Source organism: Acomys russatus, chromosome 31 (genome assembly GCF_903995435.1).
Source record: "Acomys russatus chromosome 31, mAcoRus1.1, whole genome shotgun sequence".
NCBI lineage: Eukaryota > Metazoa > Chordata > Mammalia > Rodentia > Muridae > Acomys > Acomys russatus.
Window position 1 is genome coordinate 12639700 of NC_067167.1, and position 13257 is coordinate 12652956.

At 44.3% G+C, this 13257-nt stretch overlaps 1 protein-coding gene across 4 annotated transcripts in view; it reads right to left on the reverse strand.

The window, feature by feature from the left end:
- Nr1h4 (nuclear receptor subfamily 1 group H member 4) overlaps positions 1 to 13257 on the reverse strand; it is a 56102-nt gene continuing 42845 nt past the window's right edge. For 2 of the 4 annotated variants that reach the window (XM_051139832.1, XM_051139833.1), the window contains exons 7-9: positions 12933 to 13079; positions 1957 to 2070; positions 1 to 606 (exon numbers count right to left, since the gene is read on the reverse strand). In XM_051139832.1, coding sequence (XP_050995789.1) covers positions 368 to 606; positions 1957 to 2070; positions 12933 to 13079 — 500 coding nt within the window. In that variant the 3' untranslated portion in view covers positions 1 to 367. The remainder of the gene's footprint in view (positions 607 to 1956; positions 2071 to 12932; positions 13080 to 13257) is intronic. The other 2 variants (XM_051139830.1, XM_051139829.1) reach the window with 1 other exon arrangement.

Consider the following 13257-nt stretch of genomic DNA (forward strand, 5'->3'; position numbering starts at 1 on the left):
TTTCCCCAAATGAGAAGTCTGTTGCTATCATGTTCAGTTTATTGTTTCAGTTGAAAATGGCTCTTTAATAAAATATATGGAATATTGTCGGATGAGGCTGTCCCTAGCTCGGCAGACAGAATTGAAGTAACAACTGATTTAACTAGGCCAACAGGGCGCATCGGTGGGTTTCCTGAAGCCTTGTAAAATAAAGTGTAGAGAAAGCAATTCTACCTAGCCTGTATTTACAAATGTGGGAACTATACAACTGCTGCATAAATATTCGTTGAGATTCTTGTGACAAACCAGGTACAAGTGAAACAAGGAAAAGTCAGATATCAGATGTACGTCCCCATGAGGACCAGGAGCTAGCCCCTCCCCATGCGCCTCACTGCACATCCCAGATCTCGCAGAGGAGTGGGGTAAACTTGTGGTCGTTCACCCTCCAGGACATCAGCATCTCGGCGTGGTGGTGGTTGAATGTCCGCAGTTCCGTCAGGCGGCCCAGGAGACAGGCGAAGTGCTGAGGGTTCTGGGGCTGATGAATCTTGCACAGTTTTTGCAGCACCTCAAGCAGCGGCTCCTGAAGCTTCTCCACTGCCTCTCTATCCTTTATGTATTGCCTGTCTGTTTGAGGGTTTGAGATAAAATAGCAAGAGAGAAGAGTGAAGAGCACTGATTTTGAATAACCGCAGTAATGGCTGAGCTTTTAAAAAAAAAAAAAAAAAATTATGTTTATACCTGTTTTATACTTAAATGTACAAAATTTGCAATGTAATAAAATTACATGTACATACACACACATATATATACATGTATATATGTATATGTGTATATATATATATATATATATATATATATATATATATATATATATATAATGGACTTACATATAGACCAAGATATGGAACATCAAATGCTCCCAGAAGTTCCCCTAAACTCCCTTCCCAATCAAAGCCCTTGAAAAAAGCCCACTTAGCAAATATAAGCGTGCTGTCTCAGGGGGACGGTTCCAGCCTTCCTAGGCCACGGGGGATCTACATTTGTAAGTCTAGGAGGCTCTGCCCAATAGGCTTTTTCCACTCTATCACAATTATTAATACCCAAAGAATAGCAAGTAGCTTCTGCCTGTCTACCACACATAAAAATCATTCAAGGCTAGCACAGTATGTTCTACAAACTATGAACACAGTATTATTTGCAACCAAACTATTAAGGTCACGTTTGAAAATGCATTTTATGCAGAGAGATAGTCACTTCTACATTTTTTTTTTTTAACAGCAAGAAAGTTGGAAACATACAACTGGGCAAACATGGTGAAGATTCAGTCTTGTCTCTGTATAGTCATATAGTTGAACATAATGCAGCCCTCTTACCAAAAGCCTTCTAAAGGGTAGAATGATCTTTGCTACATGATAACAAATAAACTTTCTTTGATATCCCTGATCAAGTGTCAGTCTCCCAGAAGAGCCCTCACTAACAACTAATGACATGCCATGTCGCCCCCACTCCTTTCCACACATTCTCATATATATATATATATAATTTTAGATGAATTCTCACTGTATAGCCCAGGCTGAGCTCAAAGCTGTACTCCTCCTCCACCAGCCACCCAGGTGCAGAGATTACAGGCATGGTCACTGTGTCTATCTGTCATTATTACATATTTTGTAGGAAGTGTGTTACCTTCCTCACTTTTCTAAAACAATAGCCTCATAGAAGCACTATCCAATTCCCCCTAAAGTCTGGAGCCGTGTTCACTATGTAGAAGGGGTTCAATGGGCAGGTACTGAAACCACATGGGTAATATTGTTTTAAATACTAATTGAAAATAATATTAAAATATTAATAGTGCCATCTTACTCCCTTTTTATGTCTCTCTGTGTTTTCTATGTTTTCTTTAATACACACCTGTATGATTATACTGAGAGAGAAGTAAACAGTATGAAGAAAACCCAAGTGTGGTAGTAAAATTACCTGGAGAGAGGATGACGATTGCCGTGAGTAGTGCGTACTCTTCCTGGGTCATTTTCAATTCCCCAACACTTTTGTAAAAACTAAACATCGGGGTTATATATTCATCTGAGATGCCTATGCAAGAAAGTTGAAGAGGCACAGTTACAATTAAGATTTCTCACTTCAGTTATTGTGGTGAACACACGTGCACACACAGACACGTGTGTGTGTGTGGGGGGGAAATATGTGTATGCATGTTGAGGTCAGTGGGCAGCCCGAGGCACATAGCAAGACCCTGTACAAAGTCAAGGGAGGCTGTCTTCACATACCTTCCATATGCAGGGTCTGCACCCACTGGGAAGGATTACTTGAAGTTCATGCCTAGGCCACAACTTTACTATTTTGTTTTTAATCTTCTAAAAAAAGGAACCTTAGTACATTCTTGAAAGATTTTAAATTTTCTAACAAATTTATGTGGAACAATTATTTTCTTTTTGAAATGTATTCAAAATACATTTGGATTAATTGGTTTTTGAAAGGGGGGAGGTGGAGTTTCAAGACAGGGTTTCTCTGAGTAGCCCTGGCTGTCCTGAAACTTACTCTGTAGACCAGGCTGGCCTTGAATTCACAGGGACCCACCTGCCTCTGCCTCTCAAATGCTGAGATTACAAGTGTGCACTGCTACGCCTGGCTCATTTGAAATAATGGATATGCCTACCAAAACAATCTGTTTCTAGCCAGAGTATATTCATGTCTTTACCAGTATGTGTGGACAGGAATACACTTTCCACTTCCTACACCTGTGTTTCCAGTGTCACCATCTCTATAGATCATTAAATAGACTAAGGACCAAGCAAAGAAATGCCACAGAAGGACATATCATACATTTTTATATTTGTTAAAGAATAACTCATTATGTTTGCCAGTAATCACACACACTTTTGCTCATTTTGAATAATCCAACTGTGTGGATGAGCGGTTTCATTTTTTATTATTTCGAATCGCTGACGAGTTTATGAATGACTGGCTCGTTCCAAGAAGTCGCTTTTGAGAGTGCCGATCTGTGAACAGATGTCTCCTGACGCCTGTGCAACTTGTCTCCTTGGGGGCGTGTAACCAGAAGGCAAACAGCTAGAGTGGAAAGCAGAGTGAATCCTTAGCTGTGAAGTCATAGAAATATTTTTCACACGTGTCTGTTTGTGTGTGTGTACACACACATGCTACATTACACATGTAGAGATTAGAGCACAGCTTCTTGGAGTGGGTACCTTCCCTCAACCTTGTCGGTCCCTGGGATCGAACTCAGATGATCGGGCTTTTTGGCAAGCTCCTTCAACTACTGCACCCTCTCACGGGCCCCAGGCCATAACTTTAAATGTGATGGGATTTACAGATACTATCCAAGTCAGCTTATCCAAAGATGTTCAGTGTTTAGAATCCATCTTTGATCGTCAAGTTGCCTGGTCCATCCTTCTAAATCCTCACCTTCTAATGATGTTGCACCAACTAATTATAGTTGATGAGGTTTTGGGGGGAAAATAAGTTAAAATTCTTTACTACAATTCTTTTATTTTGTAACATGTTGTAGAAGCTGGGGATGTAGAAAAATGTTAAAAAAAAAAAAAAAAGGGTGATATGTGGGCTTCAAAAGTTAGTTTTCCTACAAGACAAATCAAGCGTAAGTCGTCTCTAGGAATTGCAGTCAGCACCATTACCGAGGACAGTAGGGTAAACACCAAGAGTGTTCCAAATAGTTGAAAACCAACACAGTCCTGTATAAAGGCGTAATAACAACATCATCCTGAAGGGGGCAGTCCTTCCCTATTTTCCGGCTTCCCACTTCTAATAACCTACTTTTGTTTCTCCCCCCCTCCCCCCCCCCCCCCCCCCCCCCCCCCCCCCCCCCCCCCCCCCCCCCCCCCCCCCCCCCCCCCCCCCCCCCCCCCCCCCCCCCCCCCCCCCCCCCCCCCCCCCCCCCCCCCCCCCCCCCCCCCCCCCCCCCCCCCCCCGTGCTTAGGACCAGTTGTCTCAACGTTGGCCACAAGAAGGTGCTATTTTCTTTTTTCTTCTGTTTATTTATTCTCTGTATATCCAGATCGCAGCTCCCTCCCTCCTCTTCCTCCCTTCACCCCCCCCCCCCCCCCCCCCCCCCCGCCACAAACTGGGAGGGCGGGTTTTTTCCCCCCTAATTCAACCGCAGTCTCTGTCTGAAAAAGTCTGAGTTGTAAAAAGAAAAATAGTTTATTTCTGCACCTCCTCTGTTTCTTGTTTTCCCTTTGGCTGAGGGGTGGGGGTGGGGCTCTGTGATTGATTAATTTGTTATTCAAGGATCAGGAACACTGATCAGAATACCCATAGCAAAATACCACTGTGCCACTGTGCTTTGCTTGTCTTTGTTTTGTGTTCTGGGGGATCAAACCCGGAGGCCTCCTAGGTGTCAGGCAAGGTCTCCACCACTGTGCTTTTTAAAATAAATCATTTGCTTCCTGATTAACTTCCTAGTATTAATCAGGAATAAAAACACAAGCAGCTTCTTTAGGTATGGGAATATGTATTATATGCAACGGTGTGTATCATGTTAGCCCCAGTTTCCAGTACATTAGATGCCTCTGTATGATTTATTATTGGTGATTTCAAGATAGAGTGCACATCTTATTTAAAGCGATGCTATTTGCTCAAAATCATGTAATTTGGAGTTTTCCTAGAAATGAAGCCATCTCAATAGCATAGAGGTTAAATATAGACCTGAACATAGCATCCAAGCCTACGAATGTTTTCAGGGTTTTTCCCCCCAAACTGTTTTCCCCGCCCTAGCGGTTTCCTGACAAATGCATGACAACTCATCCGGAATCCTAAAGTTTAGCTTGCTCCAGCCCAAGATCCAGCCACTGTCGGTCCCATCCCCATAACTCGGCAGAGGGAGAGACAGACAGACAGACAGAGACAGAAACAGGCAGAGACAGAACCAAATAGAAGAGTTTCTCAGAGTGCACTGAGCCCCCAAGTTAACGGCTTCTGCTGCTGCCTCTTCCTGTTTTTTTCCTTTGAACTAACTCTTTTTCCTAGGGATCCACCTCAGGGGTTCAGCACATGCCTGACAAGAATTCTACCACCAAGCTACGTCACCAGTCCTTATTTCCTTGCTTTGAAAAGCAAGTATGAGTCAAGTATGGTGGCTCACGCCTGTAATCCCAGCACTTGGGACATAGAGGCAGGTGGATCTCTGTGACTTCAAGGCAAGCCTAGTCTACACAGGGAGTTTCATGGCAGCTAAGGCTGCTATAGAGAGAAACCCTGTCCCAGAAAACATAAACCAAACCAAACAACAAGACAAGAGAGAGAGAGAGAGAGCGCAATGTGGGTGCTGCACGTGTGTGCGCGCGCGCGCGTGCGCGCGCGTGAGCATGTGCATAGGCCAGAAGTCAACACTGGTTACCTTCCTGCACCACTGAACCTGCAGCCCACTGATTTGGTAAGATGAGCCTGGCCAATAGGCTCCAGGAAGCCTGTCTCTGCCTCCCCAGAACTGGGATCCCAGGCATATGCACCCAGCTTTCCACATGGATGCTCAGCTCAGGCCTTTATGCTTGCATGGCAGGCACTTCACTGACAGCCATGTCCACAGCCCCAGCTCCTCATCTCCTCTCCTTTTAGGGCCACTTTCAGATGGATTTTCTGTTATCGTCACCCAAGATCTTACTGATAATGTGTCTAACAAATGACCCATACAGTTTGTCTTCAGGGTTTCTCCCCCTGACCTATAATGCAAGGCCCCTGCTAAAGTGGAGTGCTGTATCCAAGTTCAAATGTTGCTTTCTTCTCCCTATTCAGTTCTCTCACACTATCCAAACCATAGCTCTCCTTCTCCCCGAAGTATGAACACTATGCACAAATGTGTGAAGGTGCAAGGAATGACTATATCTCCGTTCAGCCTTGTCTGGGAAGGCTGCACCACAGGCGCCCCTTAGCCATCTCTGAAATGTAGCTCTAATAATGGAGGCGCAGGCATTCATACATCTTTTGTCCAGTTAGACAGTATTGTATTTTTCTGGTTCCTTGTGACAAAGCTAGACAACATAGCTAGAAAATGTCATAAAGGTGAGAGGTGTCTTTGGGCAACGGAAGGGCCAGAGGGATGGCTCAACAGGTAAAGGCACTTGCTTGGCAGGCCAGACTTCCCAAGTTCAATTCCTAGGACCCACGTAAAAGTGGGAGGAGAGAACCAACTCCATAAAACTGCCTTGGACCTCGACACGTGCACTGTGGCACATGCAACCGCAAGTACAATAACCCTGAGTACACTTGTGAAAAGACTGTGAAAGCATTCTTATACTAAAATACATTTCAGCTGCTAACCTCTTCACCAAGTGAATCATTTGTGCCTTGATTACTGATCTTAATTTTTTTTTCTGGCGTTAATTTTTTTTAAAAAAAGCTTTTAATCAGTCTAACAATTTTAAAATGGTTAATTCAAAATGTTAATAAATAATAATTTTTGCACTAGTCCTTGCAGCAAGCATTTATTCAGTCACATTAGATCTTCCTGGTGGTTAGGACTTGCCAGGGTTTGGACAGGCAGGTTTCTGATTAAATTAAAAACAAGAATCCATCCGTATTGGTATACCTAGTGGGCACTGGGCATCACAGTAGTGCCAGGATGACAAGGCCCCCAGCAATTAACAGAAGCAGATATGTAAATGCAGACATATCATCTAAGGCTGAGCAAGTGCAAGGTCTCAGAGAGGAACAACAGATCTGCCCAGAGATGCTGAAAATATACTTCCTCATGGGAAGAAAATCTCTTTCTGTAAGTCAGCCTCAAATTGTCTGTGTCAAATTTTACGTGTGATCACTGTGAAAAGTAGAATTTGAGCAGGTAAGAATATAAGCTGAGTTAATTAAGCATCTGCCTTTCTTTTTCTTTTTTTTCCTTTGGTTTTTCGAGACAGAGTTTCTCTGTGTAGCCTTTGCTGTCCTGGACTCACTTTGTAGACCAGGCTGGCCTCGAACTCACAGCAATCCACCAGCCTCTACTTCCCAAGTGCTGGGATTAAAGGCATGCACCACCACCGCCTAGTGCACCTGCCCTTCTTATAAACACTTAGAGCTTTGCGCCTTTGAAAGGCAGTACCTGAACTCAGCATCGGATTACCTGTTTCTCTGGGAAGCGTAGCTGTACCTGTTTCAGAGGACAGAACCGAGGCCGCGTGTGGGTGCTTTCCCACACAAAGTATCCTCTAGCAGGGCCCTAGGCCTGGCTACTGCTTCACCATGCTTACCAGGAAGACCTTGTTTCTCTGCCCTTGACAGCTGTAATCATTCACAGAGAAGCAACTTGACATCACTAGCTACTGCTGGAGGGCAACCACGTGATTTACTGGGATTTATCCCAACTGGCTAAAACCCAGTCAGAGGTTAGACCTTGGCAAATGACAGGAGCAATACAGAAAGAGCCCTTCTGGGACACTACACTCTTCTCTCACCCATCTGCTGATTAGCTGTGCAGCCTTGGCACACAGGGACATGACTCCCACCTCTGGAGCCCGCTGAGACTACTTACGAGATAATACAGCAGGGGGGAGAAAAAGACATTCAAAATCTTGGGATAGACTGTCATCCTGAAAAATACTTTTGAGTTGGATATTTAACTTATATCTATTGTGGGAATTAGAAAGAAAAAAATGACACCCCCCCCAAAAGTCCTGTAAATTTTAGGATTTACTTAAAGTTGAAGCAAACAGAACAACTTGTTTTGTTTTATGAGGTTATTGCCCAGTACCTTATTATTTGAAATGAACATTCATTAGCATTAGCAAGCCCATCTCAGTCCTGCCATGTTTTATAGTATTTTATAACTATACTTGTTTTTTATTAAAATGTTCAGCTTAGAAGCCTAGTTTGCATTACAATAGTACATTAGGAATAAAACCATTGACTCAGTCAAATTGTATAGAAACAACCGCACAACAGGCCGTGTCAGATACAAGTCCTGTAGCTTCGATGAACAGAAATAAACACAGTAGCTCCCTTTAACCAACAACATCTTAGGAAATGCTTTCGTTGTGTATATAATTTGGGTATAATAATAGAAAAGAGTGTGAATTTGCACAACAAGAAAGTTAATTTTTACATTGTATTCTTTAACGACTTCCGTAGGCATCAACCGGGCAGCTTTGAAAGGCTGTGTTATTCTAGAAATAATATATAATAGAAGTAAGAATTGCTACATTAGCATGGGGTAGAAAGTTATTCTTAAAGGTCATCTCGCAAGATCAGGTTTTGAGGTGGCATGAGAACGGGGACAATGTTCTGAGAATCCACTGGGAGCAGCGAACTCATACATATTAATAAGTGGAAGAAACACCATTATAGATAACAAAGTAGGAGGCAGCGTGTGAGTTGAGGTGGTTTTCACTGCCGTAATATGCGGTTGGTATTTGGAGACAGTTTCTTATTATAAACTAAAGGCATGCATATTTATTGACATAGATTATGTTCTAGAAAACTTTATCCCTGAACTTTCACAGAAACTTGAAAAATCACAGTTCTGGAACTTGCAACATTGTAAGTAAAGGATTTGTTTGTTTGTTTATTTGTTTGTTTAGACTCTGACATGTACCCAACCCAGAAAAGCCCATCATCCCTCATTTCAAGATTCCATCTCTGTCTGTATTATTATGTCTCCTTGCTCCTACTCAGCCCCTTCAACTCTGCATTTCTGTTACAGCCGGAAGGACCTTTCTGTGGTAGAACTAAGATCATGACGGATCCATTAGGAATATCATTAAGGTTTTCCATTGTACAGGAATTAAAGCTACTTTTGTCGCATCCAATGTCCTTAATAGTCTAATGCATTTTCAGCTTCATAAATAATACTTTCTACAATATCAGGGCACTTGTGAGGGCTGGACATGGACGTGCTCTTGTTTTGCCACGTCCTTGAATTTGCTGTGCCAGCGTTACTGTAGCCGTAGATGTTCCTTGCTTGACACATTCCTAACCATCCTTCATGAGCCATTCCTTGATTTTTGAGCCTATTGATTGAGTACGCTTTCACAGGAAAGCGAGCACTCTTCTGTGCTCCAATTTGCATAGTGCCCCTCACTTAAGCTCCTCCACTTTCTCTACCAGTCCACAGTTCCCGAAAGGAAAAAGCCCAGACTGTCTGCTGTCTGTGCCCTCAACAACTGTACATGTGCAGGGCGACCCCAGTATTCACCATGTGTCTGTTCAGAGCCAACTGAGCAGCTGCATAGAAAGACCTCCGCATGGTGCCACGCCACTCAACATTTCCCCAGCCTTCGCTGCTGGCAGCATCACACATAACAGCCCTGTTAAATGGCACCAGAGCTCAGGATCCTTCTACAGCAGAGTTTCTCAATCTCGGCACAGCCTGCCGTCTTGAGCTGCATAAGTTATTTGCTAGCAGTGGAGGGGTCTAGCTCCTACCCATCAGATGCTCGTAGAGTCTCTTTCCCCTCCATGTGGCAATCAGAAATACCTCCCAGATACTGCCAATGTCCAAAGCAGAAAGTGGGCCAGGCGAGGTTGGGACCACCACCGTGCTTTAATGTAAAGCCGGCACTTTCAGCTGAGAACATGGTATGTTTTTAAAATCTGCCTTTCCCAACAAAGTCATTAGTTAAGAATAAAGAAGGAGAGGTGTTGAAAGTTTGAAGAAGCACAAGGCGATTGGTTTCACATAAGCTTATGAGTGACTGGGGGAGAGTGATAGGTTGAGAGTTCTTGTTCTTGATTGTGCTTGAAATGCACGGTCAGCACCATAAAGGGAGCCTACCAAGCCGTCTTAGTTTTCAGGCTAAAGCAAGTAGTGAGTTGTACTCGGGCAGGTGAGTAAAAAGCAAAGAGAGGTAGCTTGACGCTCGCTTAGTGCACACGAAGAAAAGCCCTGGATTGAACTCCCCCGCACAGCATAAAGCAAGCGTGCTGGCTCATGGCTGAAATCCTAGGACTCAGAAGTAAAGGCAGGGGCATGAAAAGTTCAAGCCCATCTTTTGTCGCACAGTGAGTTCAAGGCAAGCCCGAGCTACATGAGAACCTGTCTCAAAACCACTTTCCTGGGCTGGGGAGATGGCTCAGAGGTTAAGAGCACTGGCTGTTCACCCAAAGGTCCTGAGTTCAATTCCCAGCAAGCACATGGTGGCTCACAACCATCTACAATGAGATCTGGTGCCCTCTTGTGGTGTGCAGGTGCACATTTGGGCAGAATACTGTATAAATTATAAATAAATAAATCTTTAAAAAACACACACACACACACACACATTCCCAAAATAAGCAAAGAGTTGAATACAATGTCCAGCCAACAATCCAAGAAAGGGTCATATTGATGGAGCAGAAATCTGGAGCTAAGTGCTGAGGGAAACGAGGTCGGGAAAACAAGCAGTACGGTTATGTTAAGATAGCAGATGGCATGGTGGGTGAAGGGTTTGCTGCGCAAGCCAGAACACGTGAGTTCAGAACCCTAAACCCACCAGACACGGTTGAACAAGCAACTTTAATCTCACCACACCCTCACTGAGGGACAGGAGTCAGGTGGGAGAGTTGCTGAAAGCTTGCAGAGTGGCTAGCCCAGTGCGGCAGTAAATAAGAGAGACCCTGTCCCAAACAAGCGAAAAGGTGAGGACCGTATTGGAGACCATCCCCTAACCTCCAACAGGTCCACCATGACACACGCCCCCGCACTCACACACCAACACAGACATATGCACACCAAGGGAAGAGGAAGCTGAGCCAGGGGTGGAGGACTTGGGGGTGGCGGGGGGAGGGATGACGGCTTAATGGATGGAAGCTCTGTAAAAGAAAGAGTCGCTGGGGTCAGAGTTGAAGAAGTGAGTGAGCTGGAGGGTTAGATCGCAGCTTGTCAAAAAGCTGGGCACCGCGGCTTTTAGCGATGTATTGGTATTGACAGGGTCTGTGTCTGGTACAGGGTTAATAAAATCTATCTCTATGTGTCGCAAAGAACAAATTACACACACACACACACAAAGCACACACACACACATACATACACATACAATGCAAGATGTGGGCTATGTTGATGCCCCACTCAGTCCTTCCTTTACAAAGGCACATAGTAGGGCCCGAGAGCTTCTCCCCTGGGAATGTTAAGAACACGCTGGTGTGTTTTGTGTTCCGGCCACTGGTTGATCCCGGCCAGCATGTTCTTGTGGGCTGTGAGATCTATGATCTCGTCCCTCTCCTTAGCCTAGCTTAGACCTCCTCCTCAGCATTGTGCTCTGAGCCTCGCCCCACTCAAGCCTTCCTCTCCCCACCCACAGTCATCGGACCAACATGGTGGAGGAAAGGCTTTCTTTCAAGAAATCTGCTTCCCACCGCACCCCACTCCCCACTGCCTTTTATTTTTTTTCAGAGAAATTTCCATCAATTAATCCCTTGAATATTTAATCTCATCCTGGCATTTTCTTCTTCTAAGACACAAAGCTTACACTTTGCATACCACAATGAATAACCCCACTAATAGATCATGCCGAAACAACTTTTATAACATTGATAATTTTCCTCTTAGGGAAGGAGGGAGGGACAGAGACAGAGAGACAAGAGACCACTAATTCCTCTTCAGATTTCTGCTCAGAAGCATTTTAACTTCTGTGGAAGAAAGCCCACCCGTCTTTGCTCCGAGGCATCTGGATGAACTTTCAACAACTTGAGGAGGAGAGTGCGGGGCACAGCAGAGCTCCTGACCCACACCACCTGCGCCCTCAGCGTACACTCTGCTGATCCCTCAGAACAACCACTTCTGGAAGGTCTGGAGAAACGACTCCCTGCTGCTTCGTTTTCAGGGAGGGAAAAGCCAGGCGCTCTGACACCTGGGAAGACCCATCAGGAAAGCAAGTGGCAGAAAACACAGCTGAAGACAAACCTTGCCTCACGTGTCCGTTCTGCCTCTCGTTAGTCCTCTAGATGTTTCTTAGGCAGTTAAGCATCTACCCCAAGAAGTACGTGCTGGGTTGTCCCCACTACACACACACACCTCCACACTCGCCCCCAACACACACATAATAAGTTAAACTGAATTGCCTACAGGATGATTCCACTTTGTCTCATAAGGGGTAGTATGGTGTATTGATTTAAATGTACGGCATCTGGCGATAGAGGACATAGCTCGGTAGGAGGCCAAATGCCCATTGCATGCAATGCCCTGTTCTGTTCCATTCATTGCACAAGAAAGAATTTTTTAAAAAGACATATGGCTTCTGAGCTCAGACTTCAACTTCCATTTGTCTCTGGAGACCTGAGCTGCTCCGTCTCTGCCCTTTCACCTGTAAAGTGGGGGGTGACAATAGAACCTACTTCATAGGATGGTTTTAGGCTTTGCCTAAGCAACATGTAAATTATTCAGAACAGTGGCTGGCATCTGGTACATGGTACATGCTGATTATAGTTGTTTCTTATTTTATTTTGAATAGAGTGGATAATAGCTTGATACTTCTTTCATACCTATAGGTTAGGAATAAATGAGTTTTTTCTGAACTAGATATACCCGGTTCTGTTGTATTTTTTTTCTTTTCTTTTCTTTTTTTTTTTCTTTTTGTTTGTTTCTTTTTGTTTGTTTCTTTAAGACATGGTTTCTCTGTGTAACCCTGGCTGTCCTGGGCTCACTTTTTAGACCAGGCTGGCCTAGAATTCACAGAGATCCACCCGCTTCTGCCTTCTGAGTGCTGCGATTAAAGGTGTGTGCCATCATCACCCGGCTGTTGTACTATTTTTAATCAGATGAAATTTTTACTATTTCAAAAGTCTTCATCTTAGTTCAAGGAAATATTTTGCTGTTACAGAAAGGAGTTTTGAGTCAAGGTTCTGAAACTCCCCGCTATTTAACCTGTATCTTTTATAGTGGTTCTTCATGCTAGGCACGAGGCCGGGGTAACGTTGCCTGGTAGATTAGCGCCCATCTTCAGGGTATGTGTGCCAATTTTACTCGGATTAATAAACTCTTCAACTGTATCACTTACCACACTTTCGGATTCTTTCTTCCAACAGGTCTGCATGTCCAGCGGGAAGTTTCTTATTGAAAATCTCTGCTGAACGGAGGAACATGGCTTCGACTGCGGACCCTTTGAGCAAAGCAATCTGATCTTCGTGGTCCAGCGTCTGAAACCCTAAGGTGATAATCAAACAAGATCAGGAGCTTGTGCCTGCCCCACAATGCTTTGCACTGCTTATATACGGTAATAATGCGTGCATGCTATAAGATTTCGTCGTCGCGTCGCCCACACTGACAAAAGCGTTTCTATCAGCTGATCCTGTTCTTGCTTCACAGTGGCTTCAAGTGGCGTC